Source organism: Canis lupus, chromosome 27 (genome assembly GCF_003254725.2).
Source record: "Canis lupus dingo isolate Sandy chromosome 27, ASM325472v2, whole genome shotgun sequence".
Taxonomy (NCBI): Eukaryota; Metazoa; Chordata; class Mammalia; order Carnivora; family Canidae; genus Canis; species Canis lupus.
In genome coordinates, this window is record NC_064269.1 from 18,633,670 (window position 1) to 18,657,146 (window position 23,477).

General features: G+C 36.5%; 1 protein-coding gene across 1 annotated transcript in view; it reads left to right on the plus strand.

Moving 5' to 3' along the window:
* The window catches only part of OVCH1 (ovochymase 1), a 70,833-nt gene that overhangs the window by 45,024 nt on the left and 2,332 nt on the right, over positions 1-23,477 (plus strand). The window contains 3 exon segments of the mRNA XM_049102889.1: positions 4,768-4,893; positions 5,858-5,993; positions 6,731-6,870. Coding sequence (XP_048958846.1) covers positions 4,768-4,893; positions 5,858-5,993; positions 6,731-6,870 — 402 coding nt within the window.

Below are 23,477 nucleotides of genomic sequence, written 5' to 3' on the forward strand. Positions count from 1 at the left end.
GAGGGGGGAGGGCAGAGACATAGGCAGAGGGAGAAGCAGGCTCCATGCAGGGAGCCCGATGTGGGACTCAATCTTGGGACTCTAGGATCATGCCTTAAGCCAAAGGCAGATGCTCAACTGCTGAGCCACCCAGCATCCCACCTTTTTTTTTTTTTTTAAGGCACACTTAATATTTTCAAAGTGAATGAGGGTGAGAGAGAGGGGCAAAGGAAAGGTGGTTGGGAAGATGAATAGCAGGTCTCAAAAAGTGGAAGGAGCATTGGAGGGAGCTGAGAAGATAGAAGGTTGTGGATGGAGAGAGCAGTGCTTGAAAGTGAGATATGGAAGGTGTTGTTGTTGCTGAGGATCACATCCCTGGGGGCTGACCATTGGGTTGGGTGGCTGAGGTCTGCTGGAGAACAAAATCATTGGAAAGAGGTTGAGAAATTAAAAACTCCAGTGCTGGGCTCATCATTTATATGGGTACTGAAATCAGCAAGATGTGTGGCAAAAATATTGTTGGAGAAAAATGACTGCTAAAATCTTCTAGGAATAAGAAAGTGGTAATTCGGGGACCAGTTGTGGGTGGTATGGTCTGACAATACAGGTTGTGGGTGGTATATCAGAGTCATATTTAGATTAAAAATATTTCGGAATTGGGGTTGAGAAGAGCAGACTTAGGCTCTTAATAGTTTCAAAAGTTGAATTTACAAAACAGGTGTACTAGAGGTTGAGTGTGTGTGTATGTGTTTGTACGTATGTGTATTCAAGCAGAAAAAAGACAAGAGAGTTCAAATTCTTCAAGCATACTGGAACTATGCCAGGATGCCAGAAATGTATATGAAAGAGGAATTAAGATGGTTAAAAATCAGATGTGGGTAGGAGGTGGGGGTTGGATTTTAAAATAAAGCAAAATATATTAAAGGTTTTTACAATGGCAGAATTTAAAATATTTGCCAATAATACACTAGCTTTCATTTCATTTCATGTGCAGGCAACCCTGTTTTGTGCAACAAAACAAAGTTGATACCTCCTGTTTGTGTAGGGGTGGTACCGCTCTTAGGAGGGAGGTGGGAACGTTTTGGAAATCATTTGGTTGATGGGGACACCTGGGAAGAAAATAAGTGTATGCCTGCACATACATGCGGAAGACCAGAAAAATCCTCTGATGATGAAACTGTGTTCTTGGGATAAATTCTGAGATGAAATCGTTTGGTTAGAGGGCACAAAACACTTATTTAAAGAATCTTTATAAATACTGTCTCATTTAGACCTGGCCTATCCACTTTGTTCATTTTTCTCCTGCAATCTGATGGCCTCCCCCATCCACCTTGATTGAAACAGCTCTAGGTCTTCTTGTTGCTGGAATGAAATTCAGAATTCCTAGCATGGCCCTCTGTCCTCCTTCCTGACTCACATGATCAGGTGCTATCCTTCTCACCTGAGGCCCCTTGTCCAGCTCCTCCTAGCTCTTCAGAGAGCTCCTTGTCTGTCCCTCACATCTCTCAAGTCTTGGCTAGAATATCTCCTCCTCCTTCTCTTCCTCCTTTTTTAAAGACTTTATTTATTTGACAGAGAAAGAGCACAAGCAGGGGGAGCAGCAGGCAGAGGGAGAAGGAGAAGGAAGCTTCCTGCTGAGCAGCGAGTGTGCTGTGGGGCTGGATCCCAGGACCCTGGCTGGGATCATGACCCGAGCTGAAGGCAGATGCTCAACTGACTGAGCCACCCAAGCACCCCCAGAGTGTCATCTCCTGAATGATACCTACCTTCATTTCTGTAAATTATATCACTTCCTGCTTGGGTACCTCCTAGTTCCTCCCCCTTTTCTTTAGCACTTATTATCTTCCAACATTATGATTTGTTTTCATGTTTGTGGTTTGTGTTTTCTCTATTGAATGTGAGTTTTCAGAAGGTAAAGACTTTCATCTTTGAAGTCTCTCCAGTGCCTAGAACAGTATGTGAGACGTAGGAGGCACTGAATGAGGGGCACCTGGGTGGCTCAGTGGTTGACTATCTGCCTTCAGCTCAGGCTGTGATCCTGGGATTGAGTTCCACATCAGGCTCCCCACAGGGAGCCTGCTTCTCCCTCTGCTTCTCTCCCTGTATCTCTCGTGAATAAATAAATAAAATCTTGGTGGGGGGGAAGGAAGGCATTGAATGAGTGAATGAATGAATGATAGGTCACCTGGTCAAAGAGGGCTTCTCAGTCTAAAGTAGTGCCATTTATTCCCTCCCAAAGTCCTTTTCATCATATTATGCAGATTATTTCACTGGCAGCCTTGATCCCTGTTTGAAATCATCTTCTTTAATTTACCTGGCTAAAATAAAAGATTCATGAAAGCAGGGATCTTGCTATTTTGTTCCTTACTATATCTTCCCAAATTAGAATCATGTCTAGAGACTTAGAATATTTTTTTTTCATGACTGTGTACTGATAAATTACTCTTCAGAAAAGCTAAATCAGTTTTCATTGCCATTAGCAATACATGGCAGCCTTTTGCACCATAACTGAATATATCAATTTGATAGGCACTTTTACTTTTTAAAAATCATTAATGGAGGCTTTTTTTCTAATTTTGGTTAGCTATTTGTATTTTTTATTTCTTTGTCATTACCATCCATTTTTTGGTATTATTCTTTTTATCAGTTTATGAAAGCTGTTATACATATATTTTTCCCTTCTCATAAGTTGCAAGTACTTATTCATAAGGTTGCCATTTGCCTCTAATTTTTTAAAAGACTTTATTTATTTATTTGAGAGAGAGAGAGTGCATGTGAGTGAGGGGAGGGGCAGAAAGGGAAGGAGAGGGAGAAGGAATCTCAAGCAGACTCCCTGCTGGGTGCGGAGCCCTACAAAGGGCTCGCTCTCATGACCCCAAGATCATGACCTGAACCAAAACCCAGAGCTGGATGCTTAACTGACTGAGCCACTCAGGCACATCCTTAATATTTATTATATGTTGATGTAAACATTTAAAAATTTGTTTAAATCTATCTATAAACCTTTGATCTTTGATTTATCTCATTGCTTTTATTTATAAATATTCATTGTTCATTCTGAGTTCAGAAAAATTTTTTTTATAAACTTCTTTAATCCTAAGGAAATGTTTTTTTCATACGGTGAAGTGATGCTATCTTTTTCTTCAAGAAAAAACTATTTTCTCTCCAACTGGTAGCAACTCTATTATATACTAGATTCACATATAAAGAGAAACATTTTCTGGGAAAACTTACATTCATCTTTATAATCTATTGAAAACCATGCTTGGCTTTGTTGTGGGTTAACTGAGGAATCCCTATAATTTTCCAACCTAGCATTTCTTTGATTTGAAATTGTCAGCTTGAAACTTGTAGAATGGTTCTTTCTCTTCAAATGATAGCTAGCAGAACTGCAAGACTCTAATGGAGGTATTACCCCATATTTAAGCCAGATAGTATTCTTCTATATTGTAAATGCTATCTTTTTCCCTGTGGGAGCCAGCAACTCACTCACTCAAGAGTTGTGTTGATCTCTACTTGCTACAAATAAGTATTTGATTATTTTTCAAATAATATTTCAACATCATTTACCTTAATGTGTCATACCATCTAATATTATTTGCTTTTTTTTTCTAATCTGATGTAACCTCTTCCTTCTCTTGTTCCATAGATACTTGTAAGAAGGATATACTAGGTGCTAGAGACCAACTCTTCTTGGTTGTAGGGATTCAATAGTGAACAAAATGGACAAAAGAAATCCCTGCCCTTATCAAGCTGCTATTCTAGTGGGGAGTGGACACATACTATGAAAACAAAATATATATTATTAGGTAGATGAGCCAGGGGAAAATCAAGTAGGAAGAAAGAGAAGAATATGAGATATGCCATACAGTTGTATGTAGTATAACCAGCAAATAAATGTCTTTCTGAGCAGGTGACACTTTGATAAATGTTATAGGATAATACTGACTTATTATTATAGTAGAGGGGTTTGATCCTAAGAAATTCACATGTTCTTTTCACATCTTCTTAATCAGCGTCTGAATTGTTTTAGAATTATGGGTATACTTTCCTTTTTCATCTTTGACTCAGGTCCTCAACCTGAAGCAATCAAAAGGAGACGGACTATACGGAAAGAATAAATTTTCAGGTAGACTGTTTTCCATCGTGGGTTTTTCATAGTGAGTTATTTTTAATATGTAGGTACTTTACTAGAAGAAAAAATGGCAGAGCAGCATCATTTTAAAGATGAAGTAATTTACTTCCTTCTGTCCTTCAAGGGAGCAATATGACATAGCAGACTGTGATAGGAATTGAATTCATGGTCCTGGGTTTAGATCCTGAGTCCCTACCCTGCCAGTCTGACTTCGGGTGAGTCACTTGAGTTCTGGAGCCGTTTCCCTCATTTTGCAGAGTGAAATAAATTCCTACCTCATGGGTACAAACTTATAACTAGTTGACAAGTCCTGGAGATCTAATGCATAGTATAGGAAATATAGTCAACATTTGTTATTAGAATCATCAAACTTGCCGAGGGACTAAATCTTAACTAGTTTCATTACAAAAAAGAAATGGTAATGATAAGAGGTGATAGAAGCTACCTATCACTAGAGTGGCAGACATTTACAATATGTAGATCTTGTCATCAAATGGTGTACATCAAAATGGTGTATACTCTAAATCTATACAATGTCACATGTTAAATATATTTTGATAAAAATAAAAATAATTGCCATACCTAAAATAGAGAAACTGCTAAAAAAATTTTAGTTCTTATGTTTTACTAGATTTCACTTTTTTTAAACCTAGGTAAATTATGTGGGAGAGGGCTTTATTCAATGCTTTTCATGAGCTCCGGACCACTGGTGAGAGTGGTATTTCATTCCCTTGTGCAAGGTGCTTTGGGCATAAGTTATATTGTCTTTACAGTCCAAAGTATGCTTCATCATTTTATAAACTTATAAAGTTAAAAATCAATGTTTTTCTTTTTAGAGATGTTTCAAAACATATACATTGTTTTGTAAGAAATGGTGTTTCTGTGGGGAGTTTATGTTTGAAAGGACAATCTATTTAAGGGATCTGAGATTGGTCAGATTCAAAAGAGAAACTGTTCAGTGGATAACCTGATTGACTTGTAAATCATCCAGAATTGTGATTCTGAATGTGGCTACGATATGTTGATTTCAAGACATTTTTTTTTTTACCCTCATGTGATTTTTATGCCACAGCCTTTTCTGTGGATAAGAATATAAGGGTTTTAACTGTTAGCTGGTTGACTAGCTATGGATAATTTATTATCTCTGTATCAGAGTATTCTTTATACTGATATTATTATAATCATAAAAGGTTAAGATGAGTATTTAAGATAAACTACACAAATATTAGGTCCTAGCATTATAACTGTAAATGCTAAGCAATTCAGACTTATCAGATTGCATTTTAGAACAAGTAATTAATAAGGCTTTCTGACTTTTGGTAAGTATAGGTAACTAACTGAAAGCTAGTTTATTTTCTTGGCACCAAAAAGCACTGCAGAGAGATATTTGGGGAAAAAGTTCAGTGAGTAATAAAGAAATGCATGCATATCATATGAAACTGTTTTCCCAAAAAAATATATTAAAAATGTTGCTTTTAGATGGAATTGTACAGAGAACTGGCATTATCTATAGTTTTTCCACATTCTCATCCATTGACTTGATGCTGTGCCAAAGACAATTCTGAGAAAAGTGCTGTTCTCAGTATCTTTGAATGATTCAGATACTCTTCAGTAAAACCACTTCTGTTCATGTTTTTTCTAAAACGGGGAGGAAAAGTGACTTCTCTGCTCTGAAAGGCATTATCATAAGCCTTTCAAAGATTAATTTTATTTTCATCGCCTCTTTTTTTTCTGTATTTTTAGGTCCAAAGGGCAGTAAAACTGCCAAACTTCTCCAGAGTTCAAACCAAGAATATATGGCCACCTGTGAGGATGTTATTCTGACTAAACTAGGAGGAATCATTCAGATCCCAAGATACTCTCACAGAACCACTATGAGGTGAGGAAGGAATGTTTATTATGAGGAAAGAAGTTTGTGAATGATCCTTTGACAAGCAGCAACCCTTGCTTAAGGCATTATTTCCCTGCCTCCTCTCCTTGAAGTAATAGACTGTGAGGGAATCACTGGTCTGAGACCTTCATTAGACAAAGACTGAATATAAAAGATCGTCCCTATTGATAAATTGTGTACTTTCTCAACAAAAGATATCATTTATTAGGTAAAGTGGAAAGTCAAATCTCCATCTGTTTTGGAGATTGAAATAATGTACATAGAGTCTTCTAGCACATATTAGGTACTCAATAAGTGGCTATTTAAATTGCTAAAACAGAGAACTTTCCTTGAATTAGACAATAGGATAAATTTAAAGTGTGAAGTGAAAAGTGAAGATTTGCATAATATCATTCCTAAGTAAATTTATATGATTTGGGGAAGTTTGGGGGCAAATTCAGGGAAAAGTATGTCCTTAACTCTCAGATTGCCAGTCAGAATTTAAAGGATTACATATGATTGATCCACCATTCACTGTGATGGGTGAACTCAATTAACAATCTTAACAAATTAAGTCTTAGAAATATTTTGAATTGTTACAACTTAAAGTAAAAAATCCTTCTTTCACCCAAGCACAAAGGAGCAGATAAGAGTCCATAACAGTGATGCATACAATTCTGAACGAAGTCAGGACCAGTATGTGCTATTTGGAAATCATTCCTGACTTTCTTTTATCTGTGCCATAGTTGCCACTGGAAGTTATCAGCCCCCTTAAACCACATCGTTCGTCTTGATATTATCAACTTCCAGATGAAGCCAACACCCTTGGCCTGTCAGGGTCATATGTGGGTTTATGAAGGATTTGGATCAGGCAAAAAAATAATAGGTAACTAACGTCCCATGAAGCACTATGTTCTTGATTTTTTTTTAAATGAAATATTCCCAGATTGTTTTACATTCAGTGTTACTTACAGATGATGTAAATTATGTGATACTGAAATGGCCTTGCTATTTTTTAGATTTGTAATTGAGATTAACACTCTCTCAGACTGAGTTAAAAACAAAACCCAATTACCATATGCTGCTTATTTGGGTCATACCTAGATTAAACTTGCCCAGAAATACTGAAAATAAAGGATGGACAAAGAAGTTTTAGGCAAATGTAACACAAGAAATTGAGAGTATAATATTAATCAGGCAAAATGATATCCACCAGAAAAGGCATTAAATGGGTTTATCAATTAAATAGTAGCTGGAAACTTCCCTACAGTGACTTACACTGATTTTTATGAATGAAAGAAAGAAAACTTCAGAGTTTTTCAGATGTGTCACTAACTCAGTCGTTCAACTCTGTCAAGGCTAAGGTTATGGCAGTTCTCTTGGCCTTTCCCTAATGGTTCCATAATGGCTATTTCAGTTCTCACTATTTCATAGAAGAAAAAGGAAGAAGGGACACAGAGAAAGGAGTATACCATTGAGAAAACAAACACATTTCCAGGAATCCTATTGCAAATTTAAGCCCCCTCCAGCCAGACTGGTCACATAGCCATGCCTGACTAGGAGATGACTAGGGACAAAGGGAATGAGATGGGGCTTGAGCTGGCTGACCAACATTACACAACATGATGTGATAATGGCAGTCCAGATGGAAATCTGATAGTGCTGGATCCAGATATCAGTTCTACTATATAGTAGTTAAATAGTTTTGGGAATGTTCCCAAAGCTTTCTCAGACCCTGTTTCCTGAATTGTGACAAGAGAATGTAATATCTATCTTAGTTTTTAATATAATTTACAAGAAGAGAAACTCACTGTCACAACCACCACATATATACATGTGTGCTATAAATTCTCGATTTACTTAGTCAAGGACACTTATGTCTGATGACACCAGGTGACTGCCCAGAGGGAGATGATGTTGGCATGATGCTGGCCTTTGACTCCCTAAGAAAGATCCAGATACCAGTGTACCTCTTCCCCTAGATAGGATCCTGCCAGAGTTGCTAAAACAGCCTATTGCTAAACCACCATCCTTTTATTCTTCCGATTTACATTACCATCCCAGAAGTAGATGCACTAAAATCTTCCTGTTTCTACCTAAGCAAATGTTAATAAATGCTGATAGTTCCTGGTTCCTGAGCCCATTTGGTATGAACAAGGCCACAGCTTCTAGCAGGGAGAATGCAGAATCTGCCCACAGTATCCTTAGAAATTATTTACACTTATTCCTTTCTTGCCTTATAGAATGTCTGTTACTTATACTACTTAGGGGACTCTTTTGGGAATTAAATGAGAGGATGCATGCTAATATAAAAGAAAGCAAGCTTCTGCCATGTTTGAATTATAAATATATGCTTTCATTCCTATTCTTAAAATGTGTTGTTGGGACGCCTGAGTGGCTTAGCGGTTGAGCATCTACCTTCAGCTCAGGGAATGATCCCACAGTCCCGGGGTCGAGTCCCACATCAGGCTCCCTGCATGGAGCCTGCTTCTTCCTCTGCCTCTCTCTGTGTGTCTCTCATGAATAAATAAATAAAATCTTTAAGAAAATTTTGTTGCTTAGAAGAGATTAGACTGTTGTTTCCCTAGTACGTCTCCATCAGTGGGGTGTCAGAGTACACAAAGTTGGAAGAACAAAGAAACTAAGAAAAAAGGGGAAAGAATACATTAACTGTATCAGTTATACTTTATAATGTTAATGAACTATAAGCCTACTTTTCTTAGAATAAGTTCATAAAACATATGTACCATTTCCTTTCTCCTTCCTAATGTTTCAATTTTTGCCAGTAAAGTATGCAAGTTCCAGGGGTTGACTCAATGATTGAGGTCAATAGGTTACAAAATATTAAACATAACCGAATATAACTTATCTCAAGAATGCAAGGATAGTTCGATATTGAAAAATGTATTACATATAATATAACTATGTCATGTGAGAAAAAATAGATATAAATTAAGTATACAGTAATTACAACCTTAAAATCACACCAGTAAAATTAATAAAAGATATAATGGAAAAATCATTTTAATTATAATTAGCAACAAAAAACATACTACTAGGAATAACTGTTAAACAAAACTCAACCAAATAAATTTGGAGGTCTAATTTGCTTTATTAAGGGACTCATGCATCAGGCAAGATTCCTTCTGGCAAGGAGAGGATTGCTCTGAGGAACCGTACAAAATGAAAGGATTTTATAGAAAGAGGGCAGGATAGTTAGCAGAAGAAAAGGAAGGCGCTCTTGTACATATACCTTGTCTTCCTTCAGGGAATGAAGAGGCCCCCTTTGACACTTTACCTCATTGGTGCTGACCAGAAAATTCTCGACTAACTGGTTAAGACTGCATTTCCAGGGTAGGTTGAAATTGCAATTAGGTTAGGTATTAAGACCCAGTTTGGTGACATGACCTCACAAAAGTTACTCCATTTGGGGCCTATAGTTTTCTTTTTGACATCACCCTAAAATTTGTGATTTTTTTGTGCAAATATAGAACTTTACACACACACACAACCATACAAATATGAACAGAGAAATGTACCATGTTCTAAAACTGGAAAACAGAAATAACATTAATTCACACCAAATTAATATGTAAATATAGTATATTTCCCAGCAAAATCCCATGGTAATTTTTTTTCAGAGTGAGATAGAAACCTAGTAACTATTTATCTTTAAAATAAATAGGACTAGCTGAAAATGTTTTGAGAGACTCAGCCCTGATTAAATTTCAAATTAAAACCAGAATCCCCAAAGGTTTTTTTTTAAGTGATGAGGCAAATTGTCAGATATTATTAAAACATACTTTAATACACATAGAGACACAAGTGAATAGAAATAAGTAAACCAAAAGGGAAGGCATACAATATTTATAGATGAGAAATGTGGCATTACAAATCAAAGAGGAAAATGTAAATTATATTTTTCATAACTTTGTACAAGAGCCAATTAAAGAGCATTTTCCTTACAAAGTAGAAAAAAATGGGTAATTATCTTAACTATTGATGGAGAAGGACTTTCTCATATAAAAGCACCTGAAGAAACCGGAAATTATTTAAAAAGTCCTATATAATTAAAAACTTCTGCCTCGATAGTAACAAAATTTAAAAACAAATCACAAACCAGATTTCCAATAACTCTGAGAAAGGTATAAGGTAAATAGCATAGGGAATGTTTATAAATCAGTATTAGAAAGTTTAAATCTGTAAAAATAAATTTATAGGCCCCAATATCTTTGACTCAGCTTTGATTAAATTTCAAATTAAAACCAGAGTCTCCAGAGCTTTTGATTTTTATTTTGTTCATTTCCCACGAGATGACAAACTACTGACCCACATGATTTTGAGAACATAGAGCCCTGGCTTAACCATTAGCTTCTTTTCACAGATAAGAAAGGTTAGTGAGTATTCACCTATCAGTTCCTATACAATCTAAATTAAATCTCGTTTCTTGTCACAATGAAGTTGATCCTCTGGCCATCTGTCTACTAAAAAGAGAGTTTTTCTATAAGACAGAAGTTTCTTAAAATTGTCCACTTGAAACTTCGATACTTACTATTGAATGTTAGAGCAAACTATCTTTGTTAGAATGTTTGTTTCTAAAAATACTATGTATGATCACTTAAAATTGGAAATGGTTTGTCATAGAAAGCATGCCAATTGCTACACCTTGCCTCTTATTCATTTGGCTATGCTGTAGATAAATGAAGGTTGTATGTAGCTGAAGCTCAAATATACTCCCTATATATCTTTATTTTATCTCAGTCTGGTGACAAGAATAAGTTTCCTGAGGACCTAGCTAGCTTATTGTTCCCTGACGAATAATTTGTTCCCTGGAGACCTAGCTAGACCGTGTCATCTTCTTTTATAATACATCACTTTAAAGAGATCTACCTAGACTATTCTAGACATTGTAGGAACAGATCCTGTGCTCTAGTTGGTTTAGAGCTCCTTCCTTAGGATTGCTTAGATTCAAGAATCTGAAATATTTTTCTCTCTATTCTTTTTTTTAAGATTTTATTTATTTATTCATGAAAGACACAGAAAGAATGGCAGAGACATAGGCAGAGGGAGAAGCGGGGTCCCTGTGGGGAGCCTGACGTGGGTCTCAATCCCAGGAACCCAGGATCATGACCTGAGGCCAAAGGCAGACACTCAACCATTGAGCTACCCAGGTGCCCTCTTTCTCTCTATTCTAATAGGATTTTCTTCTGCTTAATTTTCTTATTTTTATATTCTTGGGAGTGGATAAATGGTATAAATTCATTATTTCAAAAATAGGATTTTTTTCCTCTTACTTTTATTTTGCTTTGTGAGAGCTAAGTTTTTCGTATGCTTATTTTTTTCTTTATTCTGGGTTAGGAAAATTGTGTGGAGGAAATTCACCTTCATTAAAGACTTATGGTCCTCTAATGATGTTGATTTTCACATACAATGTCAGTTTGGCCATGGAAGAATTTTCTTTGAGATATTCTTTTCATATTTCTGGTAAGTCTATTGCTTTCATATATGTTTATGTTTATGTTTTTGTTTTGTGCTTTATTAGGAAAAAATCTGTCATTAAACAGATTGAATTCTCTATTTTATTGGTCTGCTTTAGAGGAGAAGGAAAAGGCATTGTATAAAGTATCACTTCTGTAATCTGTGGAGACCTCAAGCTAACCCTCTATAAAGTATAAGGTTGATCAGATTTATAATTTTTTCTTAAAGTACCTAAGAATTTTATCTATTTTTCTGTGTACTTGGATCATTATAACAATATAGGAGGAAACCTTTATCCCTAGCATAGAAGTTTCAAGTTTCAAGTAGTTCTCTTTTGAAAGTAGTTTCCTTACTGTACTAATAGTTTCTTTTTTCGCTTGTTTGATGAATAGTTCATTTATATTGGTTGCAACCAGATTATTGAAAAATATACTTTGCCCAACATTCCCCTGCTTTGGGTGAAGACACGGTTGGCATTATGAAAATTAAGAGCTATTAATCTAGAACTATTGCAAATTATAGATATTATCATGGAGAAAACGTTTGCAATTTAGGTTTAATTCTGAACAGGTATTAAAACTGCTTCCATCCTTAACATTAATCAGTTTATACTCATTAAAATGTTAATTGGAATACAATTAAAGAGGCATTTCTACTAAAAGTATTAAATTTAATTTAGTCTGGTAAAAGTCTCTGCCCTAGTAGAGTTTATAGTTTAGTGGGGGTAATAGTCAATAATGAAATAATCATATAGAAAAATATAAAGTAAAAAAGCAACTGTCTTGTTTTGAAGAAAAAATATAGTGTTCAGTAAAAATATACAGTAGAGGGATTTTGTTCAGTTTGGTAAAGGATGGCAATGGGATTGTAGGAAAACTTTAGTTTCTTTCTTTTCTTACCACAGAACTCCAAGAGATTTATTTCTACTCACAGTCTCATCTTTTGCCCTCATTTTTTTTTTTTCTTAAATCCATTGCCATAGGGCTTTCTTTGTTACCATTCCACAGGCATTGGTTTTACCAAAGTTAAAATGACTTCCCTAAGTCCATATCCAAGAGTTCCCCCTCTCAACCCAAACAGCGTTTGGCACAGATGAGGTCTTCTTCCTTCTAGAATCTACTTGTCTCGACCTCCAGGAAACCATTCTTCTTAGCTCTCTCTTACTTCACTGATCTTGGCTGGCTGCTCTTCATTTTCTCTACCACTAAAGGTAAAGATATCCCTGGATTTGGTCCTTGTACTCTTATTTCTTCTTTACCTGTACTCCTTAGTGACCTTACCCAATCCTTAGCATTCACTACCTTCAATATACAAATAACTCCCAACTTGTTTTTTATTTTTGACCTCTAGCACTGTATCACCAATTGCATCCTCCTCCACTTGGATACCTGATAGGCAGCTCAAACTTAACGCCATTATCTTCAAAACCGAAAACCATGCCTAGTAAACAGCTGGTGTACAATAATTGTGTGTTTGAATAAAGGATGTGACATTTCAGCTGGGGCAGACTAGGGAGAAGAGGGTAAGGGGGTAGCTCCATATTCAGTGAATGGATAAGAAATGCATCCATTGGGACGCCTGGGTGGCTCAGTGCTTGGGCGTCTGCCTTCAGCCCAGGGCGTGATCCTGGAGACCCGGGGTCGGGTCCCGCATCAGGCTTCCTGTGTGGAGCCTGCTTCTCTCTCTGCCTCTGTCTATGTCTCTGCCTCTCTCTGTGTCTCTCATTAATAAATAAATTCTTTAAAAAAAGAAAAAAAAAAAAGAAATGCATCCATTCGCTTGTGGGAATCCTCCTGACTGAGAGCCAATATACGAATAGGAGTCAACTCAGGAGACTGCCAATGACACAAAATTTATATCCCATGTGTGTAGTTTTTAAAGATCTGACTTGTCTTTCATATTTTTGAGATTATAAATTAAAATATATCAATACAAATTATGTTATCTCTATGTGAATCATTAAAATTTAAATGAAATATTTAGTAGTATGGAAAAATAGGGCAGTCCTGGTGGCTCAGTGGTTTAGTGCCACTTCAGCCCGGGGTGTGATCCTGGAGTCCTGGGATCGAGTCCCATGTCGGGGTCCCTGCATGGAGCCTGCTTCTCCCTCTGCCTGTGTCTCTGCCTCTCTCTCTGTGTCTCATGAATAAATAAATAAAATCTTAAAAAAAAAAAAGGAAAAATAGTCATAGTAAATTAAATGTAGGAAAAGGTTTTAATGGTGTAAAGTGGCATACAATTTTTCAAAAATATGTACACAGCATAGAAGAAGACCTGGCCAGACTTATATTATGAGTATTGGTTACTTACAAGATGGACCACAGGAGACTTTTTATCTTCCTTTTTTTCCCCCAAGATTTTATGTATTTACTTCAGAGAGAGTGACAAAGAGCAAGCAGGAGCTGGGTGAGAAGCAGACTCCACACTGAGCAGGGAGCCCGATGCAGGCTCTATCCCAGGACCCCAGGGTTATGAAGGCAGACACTTAACTGATTGAGCCACCCAGGTGCCCCTGAGACCTTTTATTTTCCTTGAACTCTCTGTATTTTGAAATTTTTTACAAGGAGCATGTATCATTTTTATAATTAGAAGAATACAGAAATAGATTTAGTTGGATGTACTGACACTAAATATTCTCTTATTCTAGATTCCATGAGAGGAAAAAATAAAGTTAATTATAAAGGTAAGACTATAAAGGAGATAAGGAATCCAATTGGCTTGGCTTTGGTTATATGATATTATGAAAATAGAGAGGAAAATGCACTTGCTGCTAAACACTATGTAGTAAGAAGTGTACTCTGACTTCTGTCAAAAACCTTCAGGTGTTTGTGGCCTAATTCAAGTCATTTTATAGTAAAATGTGTAAATTTCCTTCATGTCAAACTTCAGAGGCAGTGGAGACCTGTGGCCCATTAGGGAATAGAGAGTGAGGCTGTCGTCCTTTATTCAGTTGGATAGAGAAAGTTTATCTAACTTTAGTTGGATGAGAAACATCCGTTTTGTTGATGGAGCCCTCGAAGCTTTTTAAAATCTATTTATTGCCATTCTTTCCATATATTTTATGTCTTTCAGATTTCATATATATTTTTTTGTTTTTTCTTCACTGGACCACTGTACAGTGAAACTAAGGTGATAACATTATTGATGAAGTAAATCAGCTTTTGGATGACATTACTTTCAGGTTGGATGATACCTATAACTTTTGGAGTAGGTCCAAAATGTCACTGAATTCTTCAATTCTCTTTTTTGGTGTAGCCACTTAGTTCTTGTGAATTTTAGTATCTGTATTTCAACTATCCAAGGGCGATCCAAATTTCTCTGAGAAATGTTTGCAATTTGAATTGTATGTGCTGTGAGGCTGAACTTTAGGAGCACATAATTTATTCAAGAATTCAGTCTACCTCTCAACCTGCTTGCCTTGTTCTCTCTTCACATTTTATGGTGTCGAAGTTATCTTTTCCTGCACTATATAGGAAATGAAATATTTTTGTGGCATTTGCAAATTTGGGTAAGTCCTAAAAGTCTTAGGACATATCTATTGAATACCAAAGTGGTAGACCACTATCATCTGTGGACTGAAGATGATAAAATCTATTTCTCATGATCATGAACATTAAATAAGATTGATAATAATTAAATGTAAGCAACAGTTACATTGAAATGTGGATCTGGGTGATTTAGCAATTCAGTTTGTGAATTGAAGTCAAAGAACTTCAGTCTGCCTTCTTTTGTAGGGGTTACTTTTTCAAAAACAAAAGTCATTCAAATTCTGTGTCAGTATACATAAGGAACTGTGGATAGGAAGAAAGAGTGACAAAAATTAATAAAAGTCAAAACAACCATTTTGGTTGTAATGACCTAGTCGTAGACATTAAAACTGGAGTCAGGATCCCTGGGTGGCGCAGCGGTTTAGCGCCTGCCTTTGGCCCAGGGCACGATCCTGGAGGCCCAAGATCGAATCCCACGTCAGGCTCCCGGGATGGAGCCTGCTTCTCCCTCTGCCTGTGTCTCTGCTTCTCTCTCTGTCTATCATAAATAAATAAATAAATCTTTAAAAAAATAAATAAATAAAACTGGAGTCAGAAAATAACTTAGCTCCTTGATTATTGTGTTAAATATATTTTTTTCTTTTTTGCCTCAAGGATGTCCAGTATTAGATTTGATTCCAGTTAGTTCTACTGAGATCATCTCCCAATTATCCTAACATTTATCCCAACATGCTGAACTGCACTTGGACTTTTTATTCCATGTCAGGAAATAAAGTGAAGGCAGTGGTTAAAGACCTTACAACAGAAGAATCTTAGAACTGTGAATGGGATTACTTCAGTATTTATGATGCACTTTTTATCAGCAATCAAGATTACTTGGTAAACTGATCTTTCTTAAGTGGCCTCCATTAAGTGGAATTCATGTAAGCATTTATACAATGCATATATTTGGAAAATATGACCTTCATTTACCTTGGAAACATAATTTGTTGTCAGTGATTTTTCATGAGATCCTTCATCAGAATCCCAGAGCACTATTGAGCACAATGGGATGGGCTTGAGCCCACACTCACTGGATCTTGACTGGTTACTTCTAGCTCTTCCCAATTTTAGCCCTGATTCTTATCTCCTTTTACCATTAGGGGGCCCCCTAATTTTGTTTTTCTCAGGAGGCCTTTTATTTTACGAGTTTTCAATTTCTGAACTGCATTTTTAGGTAACTTTTTGAAAATTTGTTTAGTCAGGTTTCATCCTCAAAGTAAAAGCGTTTCTTTTTAGACCCAGGATAAATTTAAAAGGAGAAAAAGGCCAATTCATTTGAATAATAATCTTCAGAGATTTATTGGCCACATGGTGTCTATCACACTCGACTGTCAGGCAATATCCTGTTCTGAAACTGACTCATAGAAGAAAACTTTTTGAAAGATTTTTGTAATCCAATACTGCATCACTTTCAGTCTCCAACGAGTTCTCCTCAGGATGCCCTTACAATCCACCATCCCGAAGAGCAAGAGGAGAGTTTTGATACAATCTTTTTCCAGGACCTTGACCTCTTCTTTGATATTACAGGATATATAACACCAATAAGCTCAGCAATTTGCTTTGAAATTCTAAACGTATCTAGCTTTTTCTTATCAGTGAATTTGGTTCCTATCAAGGACTCTTTTAGAGTCTTGGCGGGGCAGGGAGGCAGATACAACATTTCAAGCTATTAGTCCTCCTTAAGATTAATACGAGGTATCTATAGCATCAGACTCTGTAACCCTAACTCTCACCAATGCCCTTCAGCCCAAGACCCCGGGATCACACCATGGGGTGTCTCAGTCAGAGGGAGTTAGGAAGAGCCTACAATAGGATTTGGACTTTGGTTAGGTAATTTTGGAGAGGATCTAAGGAAGTGGATTTTGCTCTAGATTGGTTGCTTTTAGGAAGTGGAGCAATTTTATGTTTAGGTATCTCAATCATAGGGAGGCTTGCCAGAATAAGGATAAAACTGCATTTGGTAAAGAAGTGGCAAGCCCTCACTTTAGTCATGAGAGGTCAATGTTTGGTATTTTGGTGGTAGCACATGACCTTGTTTTTGTTTCACCTCATCATAGATACAAAGAGTCCTGTCTGATGTTGCTGTTCTGTGAGATTGTTTATGGCCAATAAGAGAACATCACGGTCTAGCTGTGAGCGCCAAACCCATTTCTGAATGTCAGGGGCTACTTTTGTCTTTCTTACTCTTTAGTATTTTTCTATCTGGCAACATTATTCCTCTTTAAAGTTCTGATAAGTTAAAAATTCAGAAGTGTCAGATGATTATAAATAAGACTACTCATTCATATAATCAGCTTATATAAATCTCTATAAAAAAAGGAAGCTATCATTAGTTTGATAGTTTATACAATTTTATATGTTTATATAACTTCATTACAATGAACATGCAATTTATATAAAGATATTTAAACCACTGAACATGGATTCCCATTGCTAATCTCCCAGCTAGTTAAATGGGCTATCCCATATATGGAACCATGTTATCTCTTTTTAATAAATCTTTTTATTCATGTAAGTAGAATTCATCACTTTTTAACTGGTTTTTAATTATTTGTCAATGTGTAAATGGAGTGGTCCATAACATCCAAATAGTTTCCACTGCAATGCTTTTACAATATTTTAATGAACATAAATTACCAAAATTAAGGCTCATCTGGTCATCCTCCATTTTCCATATGAATGTAAGACATCAGTAACTAGTAAACACTACATTAAATGTACAGGCTGAATTTATTCATTACCAAGCATTACCTCATGGGTTGGGCACACTGGAGACACAATGGTGAACAAATCAGAAATGATCTCTGCCATCTTCTCTTGGAAAGAGACAATAAATAAGAAAATGATAATATTATATAACATTAAATAATCAAATAATTACTGATTGTCAAAAGCAAATCTGAAGGGAGTAAGTTGCAGAGGAAGGGTACATTGCCTCAGTTCACTCAGGTGTCTGTTCAAATGTTACCTCATCTAAGGCTTGCATCACATGATGTAAATAGGCCTCCTTCATCTTGTCTTCTCAGCATTTATCATGACGTGGAAGAGTATATATTTGTTTCTAATCTGTCTCATTCCACCAGAATGGAACAGGTCTCCTGAGAACAGGTCCTAGTCTCTTACTCATTGCTGTTTCTCCAGCACATTGGTAGAGCACTACTCAATACTTAGTAAATATCTGATGAAAAAAATAAGTGAGAAAGTTGGCTTACATGTGGGAAAAGCTTGTTAAGTTGGGGAGATGTCAGGGGGTAGAGTGATTGGAGACTGAGTGGTGACAGACTGGAATGAGGGGAGAGAGAGGCTTTGCCGCTGTGCAGCTCAGGTTGTGATAATGAGTTTGGATTTTGTTCCAATCCAAAGGGAGGTCAAAAGTTTTTTGATGAGGGAGTAATTTGGAGGATGCTCTAGCTGCTGTGTCAGGAGTGAGTTTCAGGGTGGCAGGGTGAATTATGTCTAAAGTTATGAGGCTCTTGTGTTATTCTAGACCTGCACTGTCCAGCCCTTGTTATTTAAATTTAAATTAGTTAAAATGAGTAAAAGATGGTATTGGCCATATTCACATGCTCAATTGCTGCATGTAGTGAGTGACTACCGTAGTGCACAGGTCTTATACAGAATGTTCCATCATTGCAGAATGTTCTATTAGTACTGTTTTTAAACAATAGATATTGTCTTAAAGAGGGTGGCAACAATGGAGTGCAGTGCAAGTGAAGTGGACAGATGTGGAGATAGAACTAATAGGATTTCTGGGTGAATTGCATAAGGAATTAAATATGCAAATCAAGGATGATTCTGGTGTGAGAGGCTGGGGGTGGTAGCATTGACAAAGATAGGAAGTACTAGAGGGAGAACTAGATCTGTAGGGAGAGATCTATTGATGCCATGTTAAATTCTTTTTTTGTTTTTAAGATTTTATTTATTCATGAGAGACACACAGAGAGGCAGAGACATAGGCAGAGGGAGAAGCAGGCTCCCTGTGGGGAGTCTGATGTGGGACTCAGTCCCAGGGCCCTAAGATCATGACCTGAATCAAAGGAAGACGCTCAACCACTAAGCTACCCAGGTGCCCATGCCATGTTAAATTCTTAATGCTCTGATACATCCAGGTTGAGTTGATAATAGGTAGCTATCAGTAGAACTCTTGAGCCAGAGGCAGAATTTGGGCCAGGGATAAAAATTTGAGAATTATTATGTTACAAATTTCCTCTAGTTATTCTCTCTCAGACATGATTGATCTCCACTGTCACTCTCATCAGTTCTAGTATTACCCATCATTTAAAATAAAATAGAGCAGGGCACCTGGGTGGCTCAGTCAGTTAAATGTCTGCCTTCAGCCCAGGTCATGATCCCAGGATCCTGGGATGGAGTCCTGCATTGGGTTCCCCACTCGGTGGAGAGTCTCCCTCTCCCTTGCCCCTTCCCCTTGCTTGTGCTTTCTCTCTCTCTCTCTCATTCAAATAAATAAAACCTTTAAAAAACAACAAAAATAGAACAAGAAATGTAGCTATTGCCCCATTTCTCTGATTCTCTTTACAGCAAAATCTCTCTCTTTTCTTAGAGGCCACTGGATTTAGAAAGTATATGAGATTGACAACTAGAAGGTGATGGTGAGACGAAACAATTATAGTAGAGAAACACTAATAAGTTGGAGAGATAGGAGGTGGTGATTAGAAAGCAGGATGTTTGCAATCAAAATATCAGAGGTATCAAATGATAACATTTCAGAGCACTGTTAGTAAAGAATTACAAGTAAACGGAATCTGTTCCCTTCCATGAAATTTAGTGTTGGCACTTAGTAGGCATGCACTAGCTCAGTCTTACAAATCTTCAGTCTGTGTCTTATCTTCCAGGCTGTTACTCCTGCCCTACTGGTTTTTAAATACTAACCTCAGTCAAACAACAGTTTTAAGGAACATTGACAAACTAGAACACTGAAATGAACATAGAGCACAATGACCAGGATGCCGAAGGGCGTGGGCACTTGGGAGTGTTTACCTCAGAGAAGAAAAAAGACAGAAGGATCACAATTCTTCCTTTCAAATATTTGTGGAATTCTTAGAGACTCTCAGGCCAAATATGAAATTTGTTCTACCTAATGATATCTAATCATTATTGAATATTTACCATTATTTAGGCACAGTCCTAAGAACATATAGCTCTTTTAATTTTCTTAACTCTCCTGTAGAGATAGGTTACATTTATCCTCATTTTAAATATAAAGAAACCAAGTCAAAAAAAGATTGAGTAACTTGTTCCTAGGGATGTAACTAAAAAGTAGGGAAAGTGGGATTCAAACTCATGCACTCTGATTCAAACACTTGTATTCTTGGGTCCTACCCCAACCATGTGACACATTCCATTGATGCCTTTTGATTCAACATGAAGAACATGCAATTAGAACTGTTCAAAAAGAGAAAATGCTAATAAGTTCCATGTCATATCCTCAAGGTGATGAGTCATATGTCCAAGGTTATCTTAGAACAAACTCAGTGTCAGATAAAAGAATGAACTAAATCATCTCTAAGATTCTATATTGACATAATTCCCTTCTCACCCATTTTAAACCTACACATTTTGTAAATATGTTGTCTGTATTTCTAAGTTATTAATATAAATACTGTATTTGACAGAACCAAGATAGAACCATTTCCATACCATTGAGACCTTTCCTTCAAGTTAATATTGTATGGTTATTTAATCGTCTGTGAAACTTCCTTGCCACTTAATTATCTACTTACATTTAATATCTGTTCACAGGATATCATAAGATACTTTATTAAGTGCTTCATTGCAATCAAGATTAAGTTTATCTTCTTCCCCCTAGACATCATCTAATTAGCCCTTACAAAAAAAATTAATTAGGTTACTTGAATGTGGCATGTTAAGGATCCCATGCTGGCTTCTTGTGACCATTGATTCCTTCTCCAACTGTTCAAAAACTATCTGTCTAATAATTTGCTGAGGTTTTTTTATTTAAACAAACACAATAATTTACAAATATCAATTTATAAAATCCCATTTGAATATGATTTTTATTTCCATTATATGATTTTTTATTTTCCATTGAGAAATTAAGGCAGAGAGAGATTGCCCAGAGCAACAGAGTTAATAAATGGCAGAGGTAGTGTAAACCAGCAGTTTGGCTGTAGGATCTGTGCCTGTAAGCATTAAGCTATGCTATTTCACTGATCCACAACTGGAAATTTTCCACTTTCTTTTCTGTAACTTCTACCCATCTTCTCTCACCCCCAAATATTGTCTTTCAAAAAATGTTTAAACAGTAATATGTTCCCTTTTACATTATTTAAAACTTCTGGCAAGTTTATTGACTCTACCCAGAGTCCTTTTCCTTGACATGGGGCATCCCAGAAGTTCCCCCATCATATCCAGTTCGCCAGGCAGATTCATCAAAGATAAGAATGATGTAGAAGTTAACTATTCCCCTATTCCCTATCTTTCTTTGTCAGATTTTTGAGATAACATTATCTTTAAGACAAATCAATAATGTATCATTGTTTTATTTTGAAAGAATTTAAATTATAGCATGTACAGGTAAATGACAGCAGATGTCCTACCACTCTCAGGACCACCTTTGTAACAACCTTTGTATTTCTGAATTAAGAAAGGATCGTCATTAGTCTGCATTTGGGCAGTCTGAGTGTCTTAGCCATTTGGAGCTTCTATAACACAAATACTGCAAACTAGGTGGCTTAAAAAACAAGCATTTATTTCTCACAGTTCTGGAGGCTTGGAAGTCCAAGATTTGGTGTCTAGTAAGAGTTCACTTCCAGATTCATAGCTGTCTTTTTACTCTGTCCTCACATGGCAAGAAAAGAGTGAGAGTTCTCTGGGTCTCTTTTATAAGGGCATTAGTTCCATTTATGAGGGTTCCAGTGTGACCTAATCACTTCCTAAAGGCCCCACCCCCTAATATCATCACATTTGGGATGAGGATTACAACCTATAAAATTGTGGGGGTGGCAGGGGGCACAAATATTCAGTCCAGAACACTGTCCTATTACTTTTGTTTCTCTGTCCCTTTGCCTTCACCACCATGTCTCTTTTCTCATCCTTATATTCACAGATTGCCATAGAGTTGTATGTCATTTTCATCCCTTTGGTCATTTAAAATCTGTATCTTTCCATTGTTGCAATCAAACATGAATTCCATTCCACAAATCTTGATTTTTACATTGATAATCATTCCTTTGTCAATATTAACAGTATGGAATTTAATGTCCCCACCTTGCCCTCTTTTACCTATGTTACTTCACAGCAGAAGTATTTTAATTACTGTGTATACCTCACATTGCAGCTCATTTATGTGGTTCCAAGGAAGAATTTGTCTTGATATCCAGTGGTGCTTACCTGACTCTGAATTTTAAAACTGATATGTCTGTGGGATAAAGAGGTTTTAAACTTATTTTGGAAGATATAAATCAGAAGCATTACAAAAAAGTAGTATGGGGGCCCGACTGCCTATCAATGGTAAGTATTTTTAAATATTTATTAAAGCAGATACCATATATATCAAAGTAGAACCTGTGAAACACTGGTTTGTGGGTCCCTGGTAGTCATCCTGTTTTAATACTCAAAACAGGATAACTCCATTTCAAACCATTCCTTAAGGCACAAGACCTTGGTAGTTTAGGTAGACCATTCATGGTAACAGTTAACTGGTGTGTGTGTGTGTGTGTGTGTGTGTGTGTGTGTGTGTGTTTACTTAAGAAATAATTATAAACATAAAAGTCAGACAGTTGCTATTTAAAAAAATCCATGGGGAGATTGAGGCTGAAACAAAGGTGGAGCTCGCTGTGTTTCCATGTCTCTGTTACCGTCTTGGTTTCATTAAATAACAACACCTAAATCCCCCAAAACACACCTCCTCCCAAAAAAGAATATTTTGTTAGGATGTATACTAACTTCTCTGCATAAACTAGAAACACATGTAATGACTTTTCTATTTATCCAATCTACTTTTAAGTCAGAATTTCATTAATTGTGCTTAAGATTAAAAAGCCAAATGAATCTGTTATTAGGAGATTCTTTTGAAGTGTAATTCTAGGAAGAATTCTAATAATCAACAATCAATACAAAGTTCTTTTTGGGGGCATCTAGGTGGCTCAGTCAGTTAAACATCTGCCTTTGGCTCAGGTCATGATCCCAGAGTCCTGGGATCTAGGCCCACATCAGGCTCCCTGCTCAGTGGGAGCCTTCTTCTGCCATTTTCCCCACTCATTCACTCTCTCACTCAAATAAATAAATAAAATCTTAAAAAAAAAAAAAAAAGTTCTTTTTGATGTCACTTTGTCTTTTGTAAGAGAAGGGAAATAAATGAGTTCTAGAAAAGTCCTTGATTTGAGCCATAGACTAATGAACTCTATCATCTTATAGGTGTGATTTTTTAATTGTGTAAGGAGTGTGCAAACTACAGACCCTTAGGTCTCCATTGCTCCTTTTTTTTTTTTTTAAGATTTATTTA